This window comes from Leopardus geoffroyi, chromosome B4 (assembly GCF_018350155.1).
Source record: "Leopardus geoffroyi isolate Oge1 chromosome B4, O.geoffroyi_Oge1_pat1.0, whole genome shotgun sequence".
Taxonomy (NCBI): Eukaryota; Metazoa; Chordata; class Mammalia; order Carnivora; family Felidae; genus Leopardus; species Leopardus geoffroyi.
In genome coordinates this window covers 75306058-75330892 of record NC_059341.1, presented here as the reverse complement: position 1 = coordinate 75330892, position 24835 = coordinate 75306058, and the positions used below count along the sequence as shown (strand labels likewise).

The 24835-nt window shown below is 56.2% G+C and overlaps 1 protein-coding gene across 2 annotated transcripts in view; it reads left to right on the top strand.

Moving 5' to 3' along the window:
- The first annotated feature begins 4313 nt into the window (after nt 1–4313).
- COL2A1 (collagen type II alpha 1 chain) overlaps nt 4314–24835 on the top strand; it is a 31450-nt gene continuing 10928 nt past the window's right edge. The window contains exons 1-29 of one of the 2 annotated variants that reach the window (XM_045463142.1): nt 4314–4563; nt 8698–8904; nt 10328–10344; nt 10782–10814; nt 10921–10953; nt 11052–11105; nt 11275–11376; nt 12584–12661; nt 13307–13351; nt 13446–13499; nt 13931–13984; nt 14749–14802; nt 15220–15273; nt 15392–15445; nt 15740–15784; nt 16327–16380; nt 19021–19065; nt 19503–19556; nt 21036–21134; nt 21444–21488; nt 21582–21680; nt 21872–21925; nt 22276–22383; nt 22779–22832; nt 22914–23012; nt 23169–23222; nt 23659–23757; nt 24153–24206; nt 24583–24636. In XM_045463142.1, coding sequence (XP_045319098.1) covers nt 4479–4563; nt 8698–8904; nt 10328–10344; nt 10782–10814; nt 10921–10953; nt 11052–11105; nt 11275–11376; nt 12584–12661; nt 13307–13351; nt 13446–13499; nt 13931–13984; nt 14749–14802; nt 15220–15273; nt 15392–15445; nt 15740–15784; nt 16327–16380; nt 19021–19065; nt 19503–19556; nt 21036–21134; nt 21444–21488; nt 21582–21680; nt 21872–21925; nt 22276–22383; nt 22779–22832; nt 22914–23012; nt 23169–23222; nt 23659–23757; nt 24153–24206; nt 24583–24636 — 1941 coding nt within the window. In that variant the 5' untranslated portion in view covers nt 4314–4478. The remainder of the gene's footprint in view (nt 4564–8697; nt 8905–10327; nt 10345–10781; nt 10815–10920; nt 10954–11051; nt 11106–11274; nt 11377–12583; nt 12662–13306; nt 13352–13445; nt 13500–13930; nt 13985–14748; nt 14803–15219; nt 15274–15391; nt 15446–15739; nt 15785–16326; nt 16381–19020; nt 19066–19502; nt 19557–21035; nt 21135–21443; nt 21489–21581; nt 21681–21871; nt 21926–22275; nt 22384–22778; nt 22833–22913; nt 23013–23168; nt 23223–23658; nt 23758–24152; nt 24207–24582; nt 24637–24835) is intronic. The other variant, XM_045463144.1, reaches the window with a different exon arrangement.

Genomic DNA, 24835 nt, shown 5'->3' with positions numbered 1-24835 from the left:
CTCTCTCTGTGGTTTCTTTTCTTTTCCTTTTTTTTTTTTTTTTTTTTTTAGGAGGGTACCTTCCTTCCAGCATTTCTCAAATTCCTTTTTTCTCTTGTTTCCTTTAGAGAATCCAAAGGCAGTCTCTTCACCCTCTCTATCTCCCCGTTTCGTACAGAAGCGCTAAGCTGGAGTCACACGGGGCTGAGACAGGACGGAGGACAGAGTGGGGTTCTTGATGTTGTTTGCATTTGAAGACACATAGTAACACATTTATGCTCCTATGCGATGGAATGTACACCATGAATCTGGAAACCCTATCCTGGATAGTCCTGATTCTGTTACTCTGCCCCCAAAATGCCAAAGGAAAACATAAACACATCTTGAAAGGACGTCTGAACTGAGCCCAACCGACAGAAGCTGAATGTCACTGAACGAGGCGGACCCGCCAGCCCTCCACCACGGCTGGCCCTGGCCGGCCGTCTGGGTGAAGTGCGGCTAGAGGCTGAGTGAAGTGTGCGCCTTCACTACCTGCCATATTTGGGGTGGGTTTACCTCTTTGGAATGCGAGTCCTTCCTCACTTTATCACTATTTTTAAATGGAATTTGTGCAGAGGGAGAGAAAGACCCTTTCTTTCCAGTCTACCTACAAATATCTTTCCCAGTGAGTCTGTGTCTACGGAAGTCTAAATTTAATATGCCCATAAAAAGGAAAAAATCGTTGAACAGTTAGTTTGTCTACACCATACAAAAATGACTGGCTTCATCCATCTGTCTCACCGCATCGATCTGATCTGGGGCAGATGCACTGATTGTGTCTGTTTGATCGCCAAATGTTCTACCTGCTATCAGGCGTGCTATTCTCCAAGGCGTAAGTGGATGACGAGGCCACGTGGGACCTTTGTCCTCAGCCATCCATGCTTTTCTTCCACCGAGTGGGGGAACCAGCAGCTCTTTGATACAGGTCTGCAGTTGAAGGCACCGCGGCGCTTCCGCATCTATTTTGCACTGCTAGGACAGGAGATTTTTTTTACATTAAGTGAACAAACATTTATTTTCATTATGTTTCACGGAGACCTTTCTAAAATGTAATGCGTAGCTCCCTGCCTCCTCAAAGGGACCATATTAAACTCAAATGAACATTTTCCTGGACATTGAAGTTCATCACTATGAACCACAGCACTGCGGCAGATGCTATGAAGCTGGATACCCCCTGGTGCCATTGAGGACCATGGAGCATTTGACCCCAGCCCTCTTGGCCCCAGGCTACCATGTTCTTTATTCACTGTCAACTTCATATTGCGTTTTCTATCTTCTTTTCTTGTCCCTTCTTGCTGTTCTTATCGTGCTTTCGTCCCACAACTGTTTTGCTATCTTACCTCTATCTTTCTGCATCTAATTGGTGAGGTCAGATGACATTACCTGTGAATGCAATATCTAAACCATGACCAACACACCCAGGGCAAGAGGGGCTGTACTATGCATAAAATGCATATGCTTTTAGTCCGTGATGTGAATTATGGCTGCTCAGGTTTCCGAGTGGTGCTTCTTCCCCTGCTCACCGGTTTATTTCCTCTTCTTTTTAGCTTCTTGGCTATGTTCTGGATAGTGAGATTGCTGGGTAAGTAATCTCCAGATCCATGACTTTTTCTCTCTTTTTGCCACATACAGGTTCAGTCTTAGTCCGAGTCACAAATTAGAGGTTTTGAAATGGTAGTTGTTTGGATTCACGAATGGGTAAAATATTAATATTGGTGTTTAGTTGACTTTAGAATTTAAATAATTTCCGTAATTTATTTCGGCTTTGTTGATTTAAATTTTAAACTTTATTTGCTTTGCTCAATTCTCATCTCTGATGAAAAAAAATCCCCCCCCCCCCCCCCCCGCCACAGCAAGTGGAGAACGAAACTGTATTCACGGATGAACCATGATTACTGGGAAGAATCCAGAGTTCTTATATGTAGAAAGAGTTCACTAGCAAAGATGAATCACAGCGACAGAGGATGAAATCAAGAGCAACTTAGCTCAGAAGTATGTGGCACTTTGCCGCTGGTCAAACTAGATCACTTTGAAATAGGCTTTAATTTTTTCATATATTTTAGTGTTTTCCCCAAGACTTTGTTTTCGGTTGAACTTTTATGGCCATTTCTATTTGAGGTCAGCTGTATGCATGCCTAGCTTGATAGCTGCCTATGTATTGCTTGCATCACAAAAGAAATCATATTTTGCAACTAAATGCACTAGTCCACAGGGGGTGCACCTAAGGCATTGCTCTTGTCCCAAGGGGCTCCCAGGCTCGTTGCTAAGGTGAGACCAGTTAATGCAAGGGTTAAAAAAAAAAAAAATGAAAACCACACAGAAAACATATGTATCTTACAGTGTAACTGTGGATACGGGCTACAAGTGCCAGAGGGATTCAGAAAGGCAGGGAGACATTGTGTTCTAGAGATATCCGAGAAGGCTTCTCAGAGGGGCTCTCACCCAGGGGGTGTTGGGATTTGGTCATCCTACCTTCCCGGTGGAAGATGGGACCCATGGCCCCAAGGAGGGCACTGGGACGCTGTAGGCCTGAGAGCAGCTTTCTCTGGGCAGAGGCCGGGGCCAAGGAAAGGCTCAGAGCTTAATGCAACGTCCTTGAACAGGAGGTGAGGAAGAGAGCGAAGGAAGGCCCCTGGCGGGTAGAGGAGTTGGAACCAGTGATTCAGTCCCTCACCCACCTCCATCCGGACTGCACGAAAATGTGGAGCCATCTCTTTAAACAGTGACAGTTCTTTCTGTCTCTGGCCAGCACACATGCACACAAGTCCTGCACTCTGGGAATTCGGGGCTCTACTCGGGGAAGGTTCATAGCATGGGGGAGTGGAGAGAGGGAAGGGAAGCCCAGAACTCCCTGTGTAGCTTCTTCCAAGGGCCCTCAACTTCCAGAAGGAAAGCACAGCAAAAACCCCACCGCCGAGGAGGGGAGATCCGGCAAGTCAGACCCTCAAGTCCAAGTTTCACGGAAGTTTGTATTTTTCCTAAAGTTGTTTGAGAGACCTGACAGTCCTCGGGGATAGAAAACCATCTCATCAGGAGGAAGAAGGTCTGTTTGGGGTCCTTTCCTCTCTAATATCAATGGAGTGAGTCACCAGGAGCCAAGAGAAGAGCATGGCTGAGCCCTGAGAAGGAGGCAGCATCCGGCCAAGATGCCCCAAGGGAGCTCACCGGGGAAGGTGAAGTGAGGTGGGAAGCAGCAAGAGGGCCAGGGGGCCAACTAGGAAATTCTGGCTTCTCCCCTGGCTCACAGAACTCGGTCCAGCTGGAGCAGCCGCCTCACTCCCTGGACGGGGCTGCAGCAGTGACCAATGTCCCTGGCCAGAACTGCTCAACCCCGGGCGGCAGTGCCCACTCCCCCCCGGGGCCCTCTCCAGGCCCCCGGCCAGGAAGAGCAGACACCACGTCTGAGCCTGGAACTAGACAGTCCCCCACCTCGGCAGCACGCACGGTTTAGTCTGGGCTCCCTCCGTCCTCTGTAGCTGCTCAAGCCCCCTTCCCAGGGCCTGCCCCCGCCCCCACACCTTCACACAGGTCTCCCTCTGTGCTGTAACACACCGGCCCCCTTCCTGGCGATTGGCTCCGGCCAACTTCTGCCAAGGCTCCAGAGGAGGCTCTTTCTTCGCAGAGCTGGGTGGGGGAGGGGCTGGGGCCTGTCGTTCCGAATCTCCAGGTGGGAGCCCCGGGGCCAGGTACTCCGGGAAGCGGCCAGAAGGCTAGAAGATAGGCCGGGGCACCTCCCCAAACTTGGCCTTGCTTGCCAGTTTCCAAGAGTTGGATTCCGGATACCATCGCGAGCTCCCCCTGCGCCCTCCTCCCCTCCCCCTGCCCTAGGTCCCAAAGCGGAGCCCCGCTAGCTCTCCCCCGCTGCTCCTTTCTACCGCTTTCCCTCCTCCCTCCCAAGTCTTTTCCGTCCACGGTCTAGGGCTCGCGGCCTGCGCCTCTGCAAACACCCCCCGCCCCTCCAATCTGGGCAGAACTCCGAGGGGAGGGGCCGGAGGCCCCCCTTCCCGCCTGTTGTCGGAGGGGGCAGCGCCGCAGCCCTGGGTTGGGGGGAGGACAGCAGCCGTCTCTGCGCCCCGCCCGATCAGGCCACTCGGCACACTAGGGGTGGGGGGCGGGAAGCAGGGCTAGCGGAGAGGGGGGTCCGGGCCAGGCAGGTGCGGGCTCTGGCTGGGCCCAGGCCGGCTCCGGGGGCGGGGTCTCAGGTTACAGCCCGGCGGGGGGCCGGGGGCGGCCCGCGGTTTGGGCGAGTTCGCCAGCCTCGAGAGGGGCCGGACGCATATAACGGGCTCCGCGGAGGCGAGAAGACGCAGAGCGCTGCTGGGCTGCCGGGTCTCCTGCCTCCTCCTCCTGCTCCGAGGGCCTCCTGCATGAGGGCGCGGTAGAGACCCGGACCCACGCCGTGCTCCTGCCGCCTCGCTGCGCTCCGCTCGGGCCGGCTCCGCCAGGCCCCGCGGTGAGCCATGATCCGCCTCGGGGCTCCCCAGACGCTGGTGCTGCTGACGCTGCTCGTCGCCGCTGTCCTTCGGTGTCACGGCCAGGATGTCCGTAAGTCGCCCGGTCCCTGCCTGCCACCCTTCTGTGCCGTCCCTTCGCACCCTCCCCCGGCCCTCTCCCTCTCTGGAGCCGGCGGGTCCAGGCTAGAGTGGCTCCCGGGGTCGTAGCGCGCCGAGACTTGGGCGCATGATGCGCAGGGGCTCACCTAGCGGAGTTCTGCAAGTCAGGGGCTCTGTTGGAGCGTCAGCTGGTGCAGGTCGCAGTTGGAGGCATTTGCAGGTCTCTACGTTGCGCAGGAATTTGAAACGTGCAAAGTGTCGGGTCGAGATGTTTGCGCATAGATTTAAGCGCGCTCTTTTCCACCAGCTTTGATAATTAAGCAGGCGCACACCCACCCAACTCACCTCCCCGAAGCACTCGGAGTGCAGCAAAACAGGTCGTGGCCCATCGATCTTAGGAGAAGTTGGAAAGGGCTCTAACGAAGGGACGAGCAAGCGCCAAAGGGTTGACCTCGCAGCCGCGTCCAGGGGTTGGTGGCTGGAAGGTTCAAAGGGGAATTAGACAAAGGAGATGCTCTGAATCTGGTGGGCTGAAATCGGAGGCCACAAAAGAGAGGCTTCCGAGAGGCGCTCTGAGATCTCAGCGCCTCTCGCAGTTTCCTCCCCCTCCCGGCTGGCGCAGGAGCAAGGTGCAGCCCTCGTTCTCATCTCGGCTTTGGCCGTGCCTCTAACGGGTACAGAAACTCCCCGTAGGAGAGGCCATCTGAAAGGCGATAACATTCCAACCAGACCGTGCTTTTTTCAAACGCCCCAGAAAATAGCGCCCCCTCCCCGCCGTCTTCCCCTCCAAACTCCGGAGGTACTACAATGAGTTACTCTTCTAAATTTCTGGAACTCACCGGGCTAGGCTGTGTGTGTGTGTGTGTGTGTGTGTGTGTGTGTGTGTGTGTGTAGCAGAGGAAGGGGGCACAGTTGGTCAATTGCTATAACAATTTCAGCCGAATATAGTTAGAGATGGCAGTTTTACGGTCTAGTCCAAAGGCGGTTCGGATCTCACCTTTCCATCGTCTCCTTTGGTAAAGTCCCACTGTCTGGGATTATATTCAGGACAAACGAAGCCTGGAAAGTGTATTAGGTAGAGAGGATTTTTTTTTTTTTTCCCCACGTGTTTGGGCACGTTTCCGATGGCTGGGATTCCAGCCCTGTCTTTGTATGTTACAGATTGTAAATCAATCGCAGAGGAAACTGTTTGGGGAGGCGGGATGGAGGTGGGGGGGGGGGATCAAAATCCCTCTGCCGACGAGGCTCTATTTGGTGTCTCCTGCCACCAGGCTGTCTCCAGAGACGGTTTGGAGGGCTCTGGGCCCAGGAGGACTTTCCGTTCATTAGAGTGGTTGACCCAGGCGGGGGCAGGACTGGAGCCCGCGGCGCAGTCGCAGCGAGCCCGGGGCAGGAGATTCTGGCCGGGTCGTCGCGTGCTGCGCTAACCTGGCGGCGCGCTCCCGGGCACTTGTTGGGATACGGTGTGTCCATCAGTGTTTCCGGCTCGGACTGGCTATATTTTTGTCCTCAAGTTCCCTGTACACCCACAAAGCTGTCTTCTTGACTGACCTCTGCTTAGTGCACAGTGAAATTAGCTAAGTGACTTTAAAATAATTCCCAAATTCTCCCTCTGTTATTAGAGGCGCTCACTTAAATGGCAGAGCGCTCTCACCGCCGCAACTTTCCCGGGAGTGAGTGAATTCCACAGTTTCTTGGGCCCAAACCTTCCAGTCGCTCCTCCTCCTCCTCCTCCTCCTCCTCCTCCTCCTCCTCCTCCTCCTCCCCGGGGTGGGGGGGGGGGAGTGCATCGGGGCGGTTGACTTCGCTCCCAGGCGCATCCGAGCCTCGTAACCCCCTCCCCTGGGTCGGTGGACCCAAAGAAGTGACGTGGGGAAAGGCACAGTCTGCGTGGACGTCAGGAATGTCAGAAACCTAGAGCTCGGGCACGCCCCTCCTCCCCATCTGTCCACGACTTTGAGAAACTTATTGGAGGCGGCGTCTTTGACCCACATCTGCATTTCACAGCCCTCGCCTGCGAAAGTGCCCCTCGGCTGAGGGGAGAGACCTCAATCCTCCTTTGTGAGGCTTGTTTGCGTTGGGAGATTGGCAGCGATGGCTTCCAGATGGGGCTGAAATGCTGCCCGTATTTATTTAAACTGGTTCCTTGCGGAGACCTGTGAATCGGGCTCTGTGTGCGCTCGAGAAAAGCCCCATTCATGAGAGGCGAGGTCCGGTGGGTTTCCCCGGACTCCCTGACCCCCCTCTCCACAATGCCCCCCTGTGCCCGCCCGCCGCCACCTCCCGGGCTCCAGCCCTGCGCAAAGCGGCGGCGAAGCAAAAACAGTTCCCCGAAAGAGGTAACTTTTTAATTGGCCTGCCACAAAGGAGCACTTATACCGCGCTGCGGTAATGAGGGGAACCGGATCAGGCGCGCCGGGATGCTATCGGCAGCGGTTTCGAACAGCAATTATGGTGGTGCTGGGCTCCTCCGTCCACACCTAGGGGATCCGGTTACGGGGCTGGCTCCTTTCTGGGGCAGTCATTTAATCCCACTTTTCACCCTCCCAGTGTCTGTGGGCGAGCCGCGTCCAGAGCTGCTGCCAGAAGTCACCCAGCGGCTCCCACATCCCGCGCTGCCTGGCCCCGCCCCCGCGCATCCCGGGGCCGCCCTTCCTAGAGAAATCTGACCCGCATTCGGGTGCACCCCCTTCTCCCAGCGTTTTCTTTTTTCACCCTGGGCCCTCTTGGGTGAAGGTGGGCTTTTCCTCGGTCCAGACGGGAGACCATTAACCTCTGCTCCTTCTCCTTCCCCACCGCCTGATTTCTACCGTTCCAGCTATTTTAGCCGTGGGCGTGTCCCCGCAACTTCTGTGTTTACCCTGGGATCCCCCTACTCTAGCCGGGATTATTTTGCCTAAAGGCTGAGCGGATTTCTTCTGGTGGCAAGGGGGAAAAAAAAAAAAAAAAGGAAGGTTTATCTTTAGGTTTTCAGAGTCTCCTTAAAGAGCAGGAGGCTGGCCCATTTCTTTCTCCGCCCACCTGGTTTGTGGCGCTTTCCTATTATTCATCCCCTGCAGCTGCCTTCGCTTTGGGGATTTTGATGAGAAAAACAGCGCTGGGCGCTCCCTAGCACGTGGTGCGGGCTCTTCAGCCCCTGGCGCTCTCGGGAGCGCTCTTGTCAGCACAGGTTTCGTTTGCAGGGTGAGTTCCAGACGGCAGGGCGCTGGTGGAGAGGGACTAGTCCGTGCCGTTCTCGGTCTTCATTCTTGGAGGAGGCCAGGCCCGGACTGGCTAATCTTAGCCCAGGCCAGGCATTCAAAGCCCCCAGCGCCCTCCCCGCCCCCCCACATTGAGGTTTGTCTTCTGATGAAGGTAGGGTCTCTCCAGGGAGGGCTACAGCTGGAGGTCAGCAGAGGGGAGCCCCTACGCCCTTCTTGTCTCCCAAGGCATTTTGTTAGCCTGCTGGGGGTCCCAAGGGCATTGTTTGAATGGGCCCCTATCCTCCTCCCCAAATTGGCCCGAATTCTAATATGATTTAAGTCGTGGGACATGATCCTATTTCTAACCGCTCCTCCTTTAACCCCCACCCCGTATATCCGCTTTTGGAATCTGGTTGTTTATAGATTCTAATTCTTGTGGGTTGAATTTTCTACATGCCTCCTGCATTGTAGCTGTCAGTCGTATTTAGCAAGTCCCGTAGTTCCTAGAGGAAGGCAGAAAAAAGGCCTCTGTTCCTGTGCTGGGGGCGGAGGGGGTCTCTCCATTTTCCCCTCTCCTCTGTACAGTTCCTGAGTTCCCACTCGGAATCCCCGCCCCCCCCCCCAACACCCTTGGGTCTGCCCCAGGCATTCGAAGAGAATATGCTACAGTAGCACCCCTCGCCCACCTTCACTGCTGGGGCAGGGTTTTCACTGGTTAATAGATAGCACAGTGCAAGGTGCACAATAAACATATGTTGACTACACAAAAGATTGAATGATGTCTTAGAAAAATGATTTCCAAGTTCTCTACTTTTGGATGGCCGGAGCCCATCATTCTTCGAATGATGTCAAGTTGACTGCAACCTCTTTCTCTTTTTCTCTTCTGGCTCCCCACCCCCTCCTTCCCTTCACTCTCTGCTTCCCCTGCCCCGCCCTTGGTGCAGAGAAGGCTGGCAGCTGTGTGCAGGACGGGCAGAGGTATAATGATAAGGATGTGTGGAAGCCCGAGCCCTGCCGGATCTGTGTCTGTGACACTGGGACTGTCCTCTGCGACGACATAATCTGTGAAGACATGAAAGACTGCCTCAGCCCTGAGACCCCCTTCGGAGAGTGCTGCCCCATCTGCTCAACTGACCTCGCCACTGCCAGTGGTCGTAATTTATTTATTTCCTCTTCCACATAAATAAATTACTTGCAGGTGCAGCAAACCTCCCATGGATGCTGGTCATCTCTGCGCGGCAGAGGGGCTGGTTATCCATGGGACCCCGGCAGCTGAAGCTGAAAGGAAAGGCCACTTCTTGCCTGCGGGTTGAAAGTGAATGAGCCTGGGACACTAGAGGGGTCCCTCCTCACCTAAAACCTCCAAAAAAGTACGCTTCCAAGATACGGAAGGACAGATGTGATTCCACAAAAGTATCCTCTCTGGAATCCTCTCTGATCACTAGAGCCGCAATGGAGAGCCCATATCCTGTGGGCCGAACCCCAGATTAATTCCCCAGATTAATTAGTTACCCACACCTTGTCTTCTCTGTAGACGACCACTAATGGTCTTCAGTGGGGAGACAGGGCGGGCTCCCTCTTTGAAATCTGGAACGTTGGTGGCAGTTGCCTTTTGTTTTCTTTACCTCTCTTGGAGTTAACTGCCAATTACGAAGCGAGTTAATAGGAGAAGGAGGGGCTGGGCTCTGAGAGATGGCGCTGGGCTGGAGCCCTGCAGGCGTGCGCTCTGGTGGGTTTTCTCACTCCCAGCCAGAACCAGTGCTGGCGGACCACATGTGTGCACGTGACCCCTCCCCAGCACTTGAACATACACCCCATCTCCCTGCGGGGGGAAAGGAGGGGTGGGGACGGGCACATGCCTAGGTCTCTTGGGTGGCCCTCACTGTCCCATTCCTACCCAGAGAAGAAAGTTGAAAGGGAAGCAAGGAGTTGCCCTTCCTTAACACCTTCACCAACACTGGCAAGCTGCTTTTGTGGTCTAGATTTCCCGATCGTTTCTGAGGCCCCAGTTGGGGAAGTGGTGAGGGCCTCACTGCTTTGAGGAGGGAAGGGATCATTGATTGGGGGGGGGGGGGGCGGGTGCTGGCTTCGATGCTCTCTATAACTCCTCTGCCCTGCTGTGTTTTTGTGCTCGCTTCAAGGAGACCCTGCTTGAACGTAAGACCCTTCTACCTCCCTAACCCTTCTTCCGGGAGGGCTTGGGCTGTGTGGGAAGGGCTTCCTCCCCTGTGAGGAGAGAAGAGACTGGACCTTCTGCCAGCTTCTGGTGCTTCCTTTCTTGGTGCTCATGAGATCTTGAGCTGCTCATTTGCTCTTCAGACGCCCTGCTCCATTCTTTTGCATGCTGACTGCTTTCTCAATACCAAAGCCTGGGTCCTCTCCATTCCTCGTGGGACCTCCAGCAACCCCGGGACCCCAGTGACCCTAACATCCCAACAGAGGGACAGGAAGCTGCCTCCTTCCCGGGTTGCATCCTTGTCTTTGTTTAATCCATTAGAGAGTGTTTGAGCACAAGAACTTGTGCTCACCCATCTCACAAATCTTCCATTCTTCTCTATTCTTTCCCACTTGCAGGGCAACCAGGACCAAAGGTAAGGGTTTTTTGTTTTTTTTTTTTCCTTTTTTTTTTTTTTTAAGTTTATTTGAGAAAGAGACAGAGAGACAGTGTGAGAGGGGGAGGGGCCGAGAGAGAGAGGGAGGCACAGAATCTGAGGCAGGCCCCAGGCTCAGAGCTGTTCGATGCAGGGTTCGAACTCACGAGCCTAGCGGGGAGATCGTGACCTAAGGCGAAGTCGGAGACTGAACCGACTGAGCTACCCAGGTGCCCCTCTTTTCCTTTTGTTGTTTCTGTTTTTGCTTTCTTCAGGAGCAATGTTGTGCTCACCCAGCCTGTGGTTTTGTAGGCAGCAGGCAGAGCTCTGTGTTACGGGGCGGCGGGACCTCAGTGCTCAGGCTGCAGGGCAGGGTTTCGTGCTGGGGGCTTTAGTGGGCTTGTGTGGCTCCGTCCTCACAATGTGTCGTGTTTCAGGGACAGAAAGGAGAACCCGGAGACATTAAGGATGTAAGTACACATTGTCCTCACGTCGGTTGCCTCCACTGCTCCGAGGGGGTCGGCTCCTTGGGCTCCCTCTAACTTGCCATCCTCTGGGTCTCTGTCTCTCTCACAGATTGTAGGACCCAAAGGACCTCCTGGGCCTCAGGTAAGAAAGGGAGAAATCCCTTCTCCCACCTCTTCCTCAAGTCACTGCTCTGCAGGCCCCTGGCCATGCTGTCATCTCATCATTCCCTTCACCTTCAGGGACCTGCAGGTGAACAAGGACCCAGAGGGGATCGTGGAGACAAAGGTGAAAAAGTGAGTAGAGAAAAGCTGCCCGATTCCTGTGGAACCCCCCAGATCCTCCGGGCATCCCCCCTGCCCCCTCCCATGTGCATGACCACCCCCCCCCCGGGGGCAGCCGTGGCCAGGGGGGTTCTTGTGTAAATCCTGCTTCACACGGGTGCCCTTCTCTCTTTCTGCCAAGGGTGCCCCTGGACCGCGTGGCAGAGACGGAGAGCCTGGGACCCCTGGAAATCCCGGCCCCCCTGGTCCTCCTGGCCCCCCTGGCCCCCCTGGCCTCGGTGGAGTAAGTATCCTTAAGTCCCCTTCCTTCAGCTGCCCCTCCAGAAAAATGCGGCTTCTAAATTGCTACTCCCGCTTACCTGGCTGGCTCCCAGGCCTGCCAGCAGTGTGTGCACAGCCTGCCCGTGGGCTTCTCCCCGGGCCTGTAATTTAGCGGAATCACATATTAGGCATCAGACTGTGGCGCTAAGGGATGACTTTTTTCACTCACTGGGTTTCTGCAAAGAAAGTCTTCAGTTACCTGGCTCCCAGGCGTCTGTACTGTGCGGTTGATTCTTGGGCATGGGTGTGGGGCCGGGGGAGAGGATGACTGGGCACTTGTAGTTCCCTGGAAGAAGAGAGACCACTGTCCTTGGAAGACATTTAATCGTGGCCCTTGCCAAGTACATTCCAAGGGACTATTCATTCTCATGAAAGAGCCCCACTGAGTGAAGGTGTGTGGCTCCAGTCATTTTTGGAATTAAGCCAGTCAACGAATTGTGTTATTGTCCAGTTTTTGCAGGTTGGCCGTTTTGACGTTTGCTGCGTTTCAAATTCTTGAGTGGCTCGCAGATGCCTGCTACCTTCCTTGCTGAAAAATTTTAAGGTTGTGGGTTTTAGTCTTTGGCTGGACGATAAAGACCTGGAAATTTTTTTCTCTGAAACCCTGAGAAGCGATGTTTGAGTTACATTTCTCGACGTAGGTTGAACAGCCTATTTACCATTTTAGAATTTATTCTTTTTTTAACGTTTGTTTATTTTTGAGACAGAGAGAGACAGAGCATGAACGGGGGAGGGGCAGAGAGAGAGGGAGACACAGAGTCTGAAACAGGCTCCAGGCTCTGAGCTGTCAGCACAGAGCCCGATGCGGGGCTTGAACTCACAGACCGTGAGATCATGACCTGAGCCGAAGTCGGCTCAACCGACCGAGCCACCCAGGCATCCCCCATTTTAGAATTTAAAGTGTAATCCTGTAAAATGAAATGCAAGTCACGGATGCTTCTCCAAATAGCACTGCATCTTCCAGGGAAATGAGTGTGCCGCTGTCATCTAATAACACATTTCCACACCGGTTTTTCAGGAATCGTTGGTAATTCTATCCAATGCTAGGTTAGTTTCCAACAATTAGAGTTTATCTGAAGTTAAGGGTTTTTTTTTTTTTTTCGATACCGATTTACAGCGGAACTACACGGAGCCTGTCGGGCTCCTAATGTGGTTGGGTTTATTTGCAGAACTTTGCTGCCCAGATGGCCGGAGGATTTGATGAGAAGGCTGGTGGTGCCCAGATGGGAGTGATGCAAGGGCCAATGGTAAGACAAGACACCAGTTTTTTGGGTTTGGTTTTTCTGGCAGCCAAAATGGCAGGCGGTGGCCCTTAGCAGAGTCAGAGACGCTGACAACCTCACTTTACAGATAATTGCGTAGAGCAGCTCTTCTCCACCGGTTATGTAACCTCCCATGCGGTTAGCCCAACGCATTTGGTTTTTAATGGTGACGGATGCCGGTTTCAATGATGCGCTGGAGTGACCAAGAAGAATGAGGATGGAGAGACACATATAGGCTGGTCTGTTGCAAGGCTGGTTGCTACTGCTCTTGGACTGAGAACTGAAGAACGCAGACAGCAGCCACTGTTCTCCAGCATCCACAAGGCTTCCAGCAGGAAATCTCGGCCCTGCGGCTTGGATTTGGCACATGCTAAATGAAACTCAGACTTTAGTAAACATGGCTGCGGGCCAGGAGAGAGCAAGGCCAGCTTCTCTATCCAAATGGTGCCTATAAATAAATAGATTGTTGTGCGGGGAGCGGGAAATGAGAGGGAGCAGCCACTGGATGCCCCCTCCCCACGGGGTAACTTTGTGTCCTTTGTCTGGGCCCTCGGCTGGGAGGAGGTGGCCCGCGGGAGGCCGCTGGCGAGCCAATTCTGCTGAGCTTCCTCCTTTTCTGTTCCGATGCAGGGCCCCATGGGACCTCGAGGGCCTCCAGGCCCTGCTGGTGCTCCCGTAAGTACTGGGTCTTTCCTGGTGGCGTGGATGCTTTCAAGCTCTCGGGTGTCAGTTTGTAGGGCTAACCTGGTGTCCTCCTGTTACTTTTTAGGGACCTCAAGGATTTCAAGGCAACCCTGGAGAACCTGGGGAACCCGGTGTCTCTGTGAGTGCCAGCGCCGGGCCCTGTCCTCCCCCTGGGGAGCCTCCAGTGATGGATCACCCAGCTCCTGGCACTGTCACCTCCCTGGCTCTGCCCAGAGCTTTCCCAGGGGAGGGCCCCGAGGAAATCTAGATGCCACTTCTTAGCTCTGTGGGATCTCTGACAGAGAACCACGGTGGGCGAGGACCACCAGGAGCTCTGTCATAACAGTCCCCTTTCTGGGCCGCCCCTGGCCTGTGCCGCCTGCTGCCTTCCAGTACAGTCGGCCCTGCACGCTCACTCTCTCTCAGCGCAGAGTGGGAAGACCCCTGCACCCCATCTTTCTTCCTTATGGGGGGAACTAGATTCCAGAGGCTACAGTCCCAAAGTTTTGTCCACCAATCAGGTATCGTCCCGCTCCGGCCATCTCTTAGAGTCCCTCACTTTGTTTGTAGGGTCCCATGGGTCCCCGCGGTCCTCCTGGCCCCCCTGGAAAGCCTGGCGATGATGTGAGTATACCTGACCAGTCAAACGAGCGGATGCCTCCTTTGAGAGGGTCTGGAGGGGGTGTATGTGCTGGGGCAGAAGCGCCCTTGGCTTGGTCCGGGGGAAAGTGTCCTTAGGGGCGGAACTGGTCAGTCGGAGGCTCAGACCCTGTCTACTGTCTACATTCCCACTTGCGAGTGCCCGGGGACTGCTTGGGACCCACTGGGGAGGGAAATAATTAAAACATCATTAGCTCCACGAAGGGAAATTGAGAAACAAGAGAAGGGAAAGGGAAAACACAGAGGGACAGATGTAGAGAAGGAAAAACAAAGGAAGACACTCAACAACCCAGCATTATCTTACTTGTAAATGAGTTAGGAAAAGCGCAGCCTGAGTCAGGATGTCTGCAAAGGATGCAAACGAAGTGAAGGGAGTTGGCTCTCGAGCTATTCTTATGAATCGCATTAGACAGCAAAAAGTCTCTCAGGGTAAGGCAGTGCTGGCCCTATGGGCAGAGCCTAGGAGGGGAGAGAGAAAAGCCCCCCGGGACAGCTGGGGGCTAGTGGGGACGGAGAAGCTTGCCCAGCTGTCTGAAAGAATGCATGGTGACCCAGGAAAGGCATTCAAAGTGTGGCATCTGAAGGAGGTGGCGGGGGCGGGGCGGGCAGGGAGTAAGCAGGTGGGCAAAGGCATAGAAAGCTAAGAGGAGAGAGGTGATCTGGATGGATCGTGCCAACTGTGCTACCTTGTCTTCTGGAGAAGCTGAAATACATCTCTCTCCCTTCAGGGTGAAGCCGGAAAGCCTGGAAAATCTGGTGAAAGAGGCCCTCCTGGCCCTCAGGTAAAGCCCTCCCCGCCTTTCCCAGCCCCGAACCTCGTTGTGAGTCTCCCTCCTTTGCAGCCAAGGCCGTGGCCTCGCACCCAGCTCATCCAGATGGGTTAGCGCACTTCTAAAGCAGAATTCCAGCAGCCCCTACGTACATCAGACCTTCGTGCTGATGTTTAGGATCCTAACACAGGCCCACGGGGTGGGGATGGCTAGGCAGCTGTTTACACCCGTTTTCCCATAAGACAGGGGAAGCGCGGCGAGGAGGGCTCTGGGATCTACTGAAAGAACTGTCCAAGTGCTGGGCTTCTGACCGCCTCCCCCTCCTGCCCCGGCCTGAGGGAGCTGGCTTTGGAGACTCTCTGCAGTGCGGCTCTGCCTCTCCTGGGCCCTTCCGCACTGTGCCTTCAACGTCTCCTCTTTGGACTGCAGGGTGCTCGCGGCTTCCCGGGAACCCCAGGCCTTCCTGGTGTCAAGGGTCACAGAGTAAGTATCACGGACGCGGGTGTTGGGAGGAAGGAATTGCCCTGGGGAGAGAAAAATCATTTGGGGGGCATGAATCTTCTTCCAGAAGTGTGATCGAATGTTTTCTCCTGTCCCCTAGGGCTACCCAGGTCTAGATGGTGCTAAGGGAGAAGCTGGTGCTCCAGGTGTGAAGGTAAGGACCAAGAAGCACATGGGGACAATGGAGGAGCCTTTCTTTCCGGTCAAGGAGATGCTATTGAGTCCGTGGAGTTAGGATGTCAGAACAGCTTTGGTTGGGAACAGCCAGTCCTACATCCTGATGGATGAGCAGGAGGCCGGGAGAGCTCGGGGAATTGTCCCTCGCAGAACTGAACTTTGGGGGGGGTCTCGGTGGTAGCTGAGTTGACCAGAGATTTCAGCTTCCTCCTTGGGAGTTTTCTGGGGGCAGTGGGGTCCCGCTCACTGACACTGTGCATCTTTTTTCCAGGGTGAGAGTGGTTCACCGGGTGAGAATGGTTCTCCGGGCCCAATGGTGAGTGTGAATATCACCCCCGGGGGAGGCCCACGGGACGCTCTTCAGACATCTCCTAAAGCCTAGTAGATGACTCTGCTTGCTATGGACACCCCTGCTCCCTTTGTGCAGAGGAGATACTCGGTTTTGTAGATTTGATCTGGTTACGATCAGATCCAAAAGCTAAATTTATCAGCTAGATGATTTGTTCAAGGTGTCACCAGTGTTTCCTTGAAATAGCCCGTGAACACACTTAGGATGTGCTTCAGTTTTTTAAAATTCTGTTTATTCTCCACGTTTTGGGGGGTGTTCATCTATTGCACAAAGCAAGGCACGCCTGTGACCAGACTCCCGACAGTAACGACAGGAGCGTGTGTGTGATCTGCTGGGCAGAAGAACTTTGATGTGATATGAGAAGTTCTAGATGGGTCAGGAAGGCAGGATCAGGGGCGTCCACACCTTTGCCTCCCGGGCACACGCTCCCCACTCCGGTGTCTGGGAAGGACTTGTGGAGCGTCGTTAAGCCGACTCATGCGTGTGTTGTCCTGGTGTGTGTGTTCCAGGGTCCCCGCGGCCTGCCTGGAGAGAGAGGACGGACTGGCCCCGCTGGGGCTGCGGTGAGTAATGACAAGGCCAAAGGCCACCTTTTGGCCGGCCCTTTAGAGATTACAAGGCACTTTCGTGGGTGGCTGTTTTGCTTGACCCTCAAAACGACCCCGTGAGGCGCAGAGAGCATTGTCACCCCGTGAGGATTATCTCTGAGTGACCCTGCTGCAAATCCCCAGGCCGAGTCTGCACCGTTGAAGGACAGCGATGGGAGGGTTGGTTGGTGAGGGCAGGATCCTCTCTTAACCAGGCTGGATGGTGCAGGTAATCCCTTTCACAGGGCCCCCCCCAGCCCCCACGCCCCCGGTCAATCCAGTTTGAACTTATGGACAGACTTACGGTGCTGTGCTACTGTCTGTTCTTTCTGGCTGTTGAGATGATGCCCTATTAAAGCATAACAGTCTAGCATCAACTAGGCACATGGGGTCTTTATACTGGACATTGCTGCTGCCGCTGGTGATACTGTGATAGATAATCCCAGTGGCCACCCTGCCACAGGCACTTCCTCGGGTTAATACCTTACATGCTTTGTCTCACCGAATCTTCCCTCATATCCTGTGAAGTAGATTCTGTTCTTCTCCCCATTTTAGGGAAGGAGAAACCGAGGCACAGAAAGGTTGCATAGCTCAAGACCCTGCTCGGCAGCCTCCGCCTCTGGTGGCCTCTTGTTGACGTGGGAAGTGAAGGGCATGGGGATTTGCAGGGGATTTGCGGCGGGCGGCGGAGGGCGCAGGTGTTTATTTCTGATCCCTCAGCAATGGAGAGCCCTTGTAGGCGCTTGGTCAGGCGAGTGATGTGATGAAAGCTGTGTTTGAGAAAGATTATGCTTTCAGTTGAGCTCATACCCCAGCCACCCAGGCTCCGAGGCCCCTCCTCACAGGCCGTTGCAGGGCTGGCCAAAGTAAATCAGCTTCACTCACTCTGCTGCCTCCTGCGTAATGTGTCGGTTTGGCAGAAATTTCCCTCCAGAGCAGATCAGTGAGATACAGGCAGCCCCGACCCCCGTTTGTCCCCCGGAGCTGCTGAGGTGCCTTGTCCCAGGGTCACTTTGTGTGAGGGGATTAGAGAGTGCTGGGGCTGCCAAGAAACACTGCTATTTTTGCAGATTATTAGGACCTGGCCTGTGGCTCTTTGGCCGGGCCCGGAGCTGTGGTGGCCGCACCCTGTCAGGGGCAGAGATGAGCCGCATCCCTGTTCTTCCTCCTTCCTGAGCACAGCAGGCCTTGCTCCTTGCTCCTCCCCGCTGGTTCCTGTCCCCGCAGTAGTCAGGCTGGCAGGCTGCGTATAGGCTTTGGCATAGAAAGTTGACAACGTCACGCAGTTCCAAGTGCAGGCCTGGTGTCAAGGCTGGGCCCGGGACGGGGCTGGGCTGGCCTCTGCCTGCTGTGGTCACGTGCCCCCTTGGGCCAGACTGTGCCCTCTCCCAGCTCTGCTGCAGGGAGAGCCACCGACGCCAGCACAGGCCTCGCGGGTCATGCTGGGCCCCAGGCCTCTCCTCTGGCCAACCCCCGGAGGGAGGGTGCTCCATAGCTTCCCGAAGCAGCCGGCCTGGCCCAGAGTGGGCCGTGGCCAACGCTGAGGCTTTATGTTCCCTCTGACATTTTTTTTCTGTCAAGTCTCCTCTTGCGTTCCTGTTTAATGCCAGTCTGGAGCATCTCAGTCAGGAGAAATGGATCATAGCCAGGAAGAAGATTTGAGTCTTATTTAAAATATGAGCTCCCCCCCAAAGCATCCTTCTTTAGCACCCTAGAAGAGGCAGAGGCAGGCAGGCGGGGCACAGCTTGGGAAAGGTTGCCTTCTGGCCTGCTCCAGTCCCCTGCCAAGGACCAGGTGCCAGGCCTAGCCTAATGGTTCCTAGAGTTTGGGTAAAAGTTCCCTGGGCCCTGAGGGGCCTTGAGAGAGAAAGCTGGGGGGGGGGGGTGAGAATGTGCTCACCACAAACCTGGGGGGAAACCCTCAAAATTAGTCCTAGAGAGCGACCTGGCGGCCCTGTCTTTCTGTGTAAAGGACTCTCAGGGGCAAGAGCTCAGATGTGGTCCTCAGGCTGTGCCCAGGGCTCTGTCCCTATCGCAGAACACGGCTTCTTCCTGGGCCAGCGGCAGCATCTGTGTTTCCTTAGAAATAGGTTGTCTACAGTGGGTGGGGAGAGGGCGGAGCCCAGAGGCATCCCGGACCTAACCAAGGGGAGGCCTTAACCAAGCCTCAACCAAGGAGGATAACCAAGCCCCTGGAAGTGTTTCCCCCTGCGAGCAGGTGGGAGGAATTGTGTGAGGTTTGCTGCTTGGCTGTTTCATTGTCCTTTGGCCTGATTCACTGAGTCTTTAGATGGTAGCTTGGCCTTGATGTTGGGGATATTTGGGGTCTAAATGGAAGTTTAAGAAATGATGGAATAGCTAGGAGAGCACCCAAGCTGTGTTTAAGCTCAGAATTTGCCCACCGCTGCCCCCAACACGGAGGGGTTCTGGGGCTGCTCCTCCCTGGGGGGCTGCCCTGCACCCATCCCTGGCCAGCCCCCCACTCAGCCCTGAGGCCCCTGGGGCCCAGCGCCGCCCACATTTTCTGTGGGGGGGCGGGCACTGTGGGCGGGGAGGGCCTGGTCTCTTGGTCAGGCACCTCTCACCACGGCCGCTTCTTCCCCCCCCTGCTTATAGGGTGCCCGGGGCAACGACGGTCAACCAGGCCCTGCTGGGCCTCCGGTAAGTGCCTGTCATCTGTGGTAGGTTTACCCGAGTCCCTTTCAGCAGCCCAGTGGGGTTGGCAGTGCTGGCGCTTCTTGGGCAAAGGGAGAGGAATCCATATCACCCTAGCCTGTCGATAACAAGCTTTGAAGCAACGGTTCATTTTTGTCAGCCATCCTCTTGGCATTTTTTTTTTGAGGAGGGATAGATAGGTAAAAGAATCATCTGCTTCTCACCATGTCTATAGTTAGAAACCGGCTTTGCCTCGTGAAGCCAGGCTCAGGCAGAGGGGGCGGTTTTCGCCCAGGGACTCTGAGCCACGATGGATGTAGTGCAAAATCAGTACAAAGGTGGGAAGGAGTGTGAGGTGTGGGGGTGGCTCGCAACCCCTTTGGGGGTTGCAGCAACACTGCCCGGAAGCAGCATTCCCCTCTCCCCCTCCTTCCTTCCTCCAGGGTCCCGTGGGTCCTGCTGGCGGTCCTGGCTTCCCTGGTGCTCCCGGTGCCAAGGTACGTGCCCTGCGGGTGGAGTCGGGAGCCGCCCCCTCCCCACCCCATCACCCTCACCGACTGCCCCCTGGACAGTCCCCCCACTTCCCTTCTGAGGAGTGTGTCCCACCCCCACCCACTGCTTCTCTCCGCGGAGGCAAGGACGAGCCAGGCGGTTCAGTCACCAGATGGAAGGGAAAGTAAGATGTAACGATAAGAAGCTGGAGGTGTGGTTACAGCATCAGACCGGGGAAGGGAGGAAAAGATGGGGAGACACCGGAGATCTGGGAGGGAGCAGAAGACCAGGAACTGGAGGACGGCAAACTCTAGACCCGGAAGAGAGCTGGAGGAAGTGGGCAAGGAGATAGCTCCAAGCTTCCCTCTCGCCCCTACCCCATCGGGGGCCTGGCTCTTCCAGGCAGTGTGAACAGAGTTCTTCCAAGGATTAATAGGGGCCAGTGGGAGGCCAGCCAGTTCAGGGAAAGGCCCCTGTGGCCCAAGAAGGATTCCAGTGCGCACGTTCCCTGGGAATTCTCTCCCGGGGCAGCCGGGAGATGAATAAGGAGCCTCCATGTGGTCACTGGCATCAGGTTGCCTTTCCCCTCCTGGGGGTTTCCATGGCAACCAGACAGTGTCTGAGGCCCTGGGAGCTGGGTGAAGGAGACCCATTGTGAAGAGGGACGGCGGAAGGTGAGGGGGCCTGACCTTTAGAAAATAATAATTACAAGAGTGGAGCAAGAATGTTCTGAGAAGAAACCTGAGGAGGCTCTGCCCCGCCTCCAGGTCAGCAGTCCTCCCCAGAGGACTCGGCCGGCCAGAGAGCCCGGATCGCAGCCAGTTGTAACTTTCAGGAAAAAAATGAAAATAAAAGCAGAGGCCATTTTGGGGGGTTGCGGGACCTGCCAGAGGCCGAGGAGGACTGGACCGTGGTCAGAGCAGGGGCAAGTGGAGTGGGGCGCTCGTCCCGGCTTGCTTGCGTCCTGGCTTCCTGGCTGGCTTCAGACAGGCCTGGGCCGGAGCCTGGGGGTGGCGGTGTTCGCACGTTGGCCAGACGCAAGTGGAGTGGTGCCCTGAGCCCAGATGTCCGAGGGCCTCCCTTTCCCCGCTGAAGGAATAGGTGGAGAGTGGGAGGTAAAGGCTGCCCACCTCAGTGGCCCGTCTACCAGCTCACGCCCCTCAGCGTGGGCAGGACCCCCCAGCACTGGCCTTCCTGAGGCCCGATGCCGTAGCACGGAGGTGTGCATTTGCTGTGGGGGGTTAAGGTGTGGAGGGGAGACGGAGAGCGGAGGAGGTGTGGGGGGAAGGCATCAGGTTGGCGAGCTCACTGGGGGGGGGGGGCGTGTGGGACCACGTGGGGAACACGCTCGTGCACGCGCACAGTGGGTACGGCGTGTGCAACTCCGCTTTCTGTCCCTGAGCTGTTGCTGGCCGGGGAGAGGTCTTTGCCCCCCACCCGCCCCCCGGCGTCTCCTCACTCCACCCCTCTCCGTCTCTATCCAGGGTGAAGCTGGCCCCACTGGTGCTCGAGGCCCCGAAGGCGCTCAAGGTCCTCGCGGTGAACCTGGTACTCCTGGGTCCCCTGGACCGGCCGGTGCCTCTGTAAGTACAGCTTCCCTTTGGCCTGAAGTCTGTGGCCTGGGTGCTCTTGACTCTGTTTACCTCTGAGAGAAGTGGAGCCCATTTGGACACCCACCAACCAAACCTTCATCTAGGCCCAGCACCTGCTCCCTGATCTCTAGGGGCAGGTCTCCTTCCAACCCCATCCTGTCCCAGAAACCCCCCGCAGGACCATGTCTGGGACGGCCAGCTGCTGGCCCAGCCCCTGCGCCTGTGGTCTGGGAGGGCAGGGAGGTAGCTGGGGTTTATTCTTTGCTACTTATTTCATAATGACCCCCTCTCTTTCCTCAGGGTAACCCTGGAACTGATGGAATTCCTGGAGCCAAAGGATCTGCTGTGAGTGTGGCCCTTGGATTTGGCTCCTCCAGGTGGGGTCAGTCCCTCCTTGCCCCCTCTCCTGATGCCCCTCTCTTCTACTCATGCTGACAGGGTGCTCCGGGCATCGCTGGTGCTCCCGGCTTCCCTGGGCCCCGTGGTCCACCTGGCCCTCAAGGTGCAACTGGTCCGCTGGGCCCGAAAGGTCAGACGGTAAGACCCAGAGTGAACCCCAAGTCCCATCGATACCATCGGGGTCAAACCCCGCCATCCCTCCTTCCTGCACTCACACCAGTGTCCTTTGTTGGGGGCTGGGGGAGGCACGCCTTTAAGGGTTTCTGGAGATGGGGGCAGGCTCCATGGAGAGAACCCAGCGTGACAACCTGCCTCTGTCTTTTCTCAAGGGTGAGCCTGGTATTGCTGGCTTCAAAGGCGAACAAGGCCCCAAGGGAGAGCCTGTGAGTATCTGCCCACCAGCTCTTGGGCCCAAGGCCATCCCCCCGCCCACTGCCCTCCTCCTCCATAGCCCTGTCCCCTAATCTGGGACCCCTCAGGCTGTGTCTGGGGAGGGGGACATATCGGGGTTGAGAAGCTGATGCAGCTTCAGCTCCCATCTTTGACCCTTACACCCTCTCTCTTCCCACTGGGCCACTTCTGCTCTTCCTGGGCTGACCCTCTACGGCCCCTCTTCCCCAAATCCCCTAGCCCTGAAATAATGGCCAAGGTCACTTCCACCACATGCCAGGTCAGTGATTGACCCGGGGCCAGGTGAACACTCACCCTGTTTCTCTTTTGTGCTGGTTCTCAGGGCCCTGCTGGCCCCCAAGGAGCCCCTGGTCCTGCTGGTGAGGAAGGCAAGAGAGGTGCCCGTGGAGAGCCTGGTGGTGCTGGGCCCGTTGGTCCCCCTGGAGAAAGAGTAAGTGGGCTCTTACTCTAGAGGTAAGGGGACTCCTAGTCCCCACTTTCTGTGGGTGTGACCTGAACGTGGAAGTGGAGTCTTGGTGGTTCTGTGTTCTTGTCCAGTCCTGTGGCCTGAGTATCAGATTCCTCTCTTCTCCACTCAATGCCACGGGGACAGGGAGCCCTTCTTATTTGTACCCCGTGCCCCCAGGAGGGCATGAAATGGTTTGAGCTACTCCCCAGGTCAGGCCCAAGAAGTTACTCTCTCGGAATCTTGCCGGCCATAGCTACAGCCCCACAGAAACTGTGGGTTGGTGGGACTGATCCCCCGAAGCCTGGCTGGGCTCCCTGGAGTTACCGTTGGGTCAGGGGCCATTGTCACTCACCACCTGCCCTCCCATTTCTTCCTAGGGTGCTCCTGGAAACCGTGGCTTCCCAGGTCAAGATGGTCTGGCAGGTCCAAAGGTAAGTGGGGGAAGAAGGGCTTAGGGTCCCTGCATGGCTGGTCAAATGGCCTGCTGATGACTGCTGCCTCCCCTTGTGTAGGGAGCCCCTGGAGAGCGAGGGCCCAGCGGCCTTGCTGGTCCCAAGGGTGCCAACGGCGATCCTGGCCGTCCCGGAGAGCCTGGCCTTCCTGGAGCCCGGGTAAGTAGCCCAGCCGCCTTTGTCCTTGACTTCCGACTGTGATCGGGAGTCCTCGTGCCCTTCCCCACCTGCTCCCTCCAGCCCTGTGCTGAGGATCGGGAGGACCTGGGGCCTGCCCCGACGCCCGCCCACCCTCTGTCTCTCTCCTCAACAAAGGGTCTCACTGGACGCCCTGGCGATGCCGGTCCTCAAGGCAAAGTTGGTCCTTCTGTAAGTCTACCACTCGGAGTTGTTGGGAGAGGTTGAGGGGATATCCTTGAGGAGGCAGGTAGGAAGACAGACAGGAGTCTGGGTGGGGGGCAGCCCGTGAATTTTGAGAACAGGGGAGGGGTGCAGATGGCAGGTACCGGGGCCAGGTGTGGAGCTCTGAAAGTGCCACCCCGTTGTGCATTTGGGCCTTTGCTCGGCGGAAGACGAAGCCTGGTGTGCACCGTGAGAGGCAAAACTTCTAATTTAAGCAGCACCTTGTTGCGGACGGGGGTCCACATGTGCGGCGAGGGCTGCTGGTCGAAACCTTGCTCAATCCCTGTGCCGTGCGTCTGGTCGTTGCCTTGCCCTGTGCCTGCCACGTAGTAGGCACTTAGTAGGTGGATGGACGGATGTGGGAAGAGCGTCTACATTCTGAGAACGGTGTCCTCTCTTTCAGGGAGCCCCTGGTGAAGATGGTCGTCCTGGACCTCCAGGTCCTCAGGGTGCTCGTGGGCAGCCTGGTGTCATGGGTTTCCCCGGCCCCAAAGGGGCCAATGTAAGTAATAACCCGCCCTTCCATTTCCTTCCACATGGTGCCACCTACCTCCTTGCCCCCTGTGGAAAGGACTGGCTCCCAAAGAGAGTTAACCAAGGGCAGGTCTGAGTGGGATCCTGGGTGCCATGGCATCTGGGGCCTCCATGTCCCACAGGAGTGCATGTGATCTGGGGAAACCCGGGGCTCCTTAGAGCTTCGGGACATCTCAGCCGTGACATTGTTCCATGGGGCAGTGCTGCCATACCCTCTGAGTGTAAGACAAGGTGCTGATTCTCAGCTTGAGCTTTTCCTGTCCATCAGGCTGTGGCCCCAAGCCCCAGGCTCCCCCACCTGCTCTACCCCCCTGCCCCCACCACCAAAACCCTCCCTTCATGGTCCTGCACTCTTTCCTCCAGGGCGAACCTGGCAAGGCTGGTGAGAAGGGACTTCCCGGTGCCCCTGGACTGAGAGTAAGTACCCCGTCTCACTACCCACGTATTGGTGCTGGCTGGACACCCTCAAGGGGAGAGGAATCCCGTGGCATGCTCCTGGGGTCCCTAGTTAGCAGCGTGGAGTCCTGTTGCTGAGCCCATGCTTCTCTAGGGCCTTTGGGAGTCCACACAGGATGACTTCTAGTCGCTATTGGTCAGTAGCCGGGAGTTGGGGAAGGCTCCCATGCTGAGCAAGACTGGGAAAAGGAGGGGCTCAGGAAAGGAAGTGGGGAGAAATGGAGTTCAGGTTGCGGGATCATGGAAACTCAGGGCCACCGACTGTGTCTGCCCAGTACTGGGGTCTACAGAACTGAAGAGCGTGTGTCAGGACCTCACCCTTTTCCCTTCCCTCTAGGGTCTTCCCGGCAAAGATGGTGAGACCGGTGCTGCGGGGCCCCCCGGACCCGCTGTAAGTACCTGCCTGGCCTCTCTAGGTGGCCCTGTGGGCATGGGGGCGGTGGTGTGGAGGCCGAGGCACCTCAGGACCGCTCGGCATTGAAACTAACAGTTTGGGTGTGGGCTCATGCGGGACACCAGACCCACTCAGCCAAGGCAGTGTGGACCCCACCCGTCTCAGGAGTGCAGGTCATTGGTGGGAGAATAGCGAG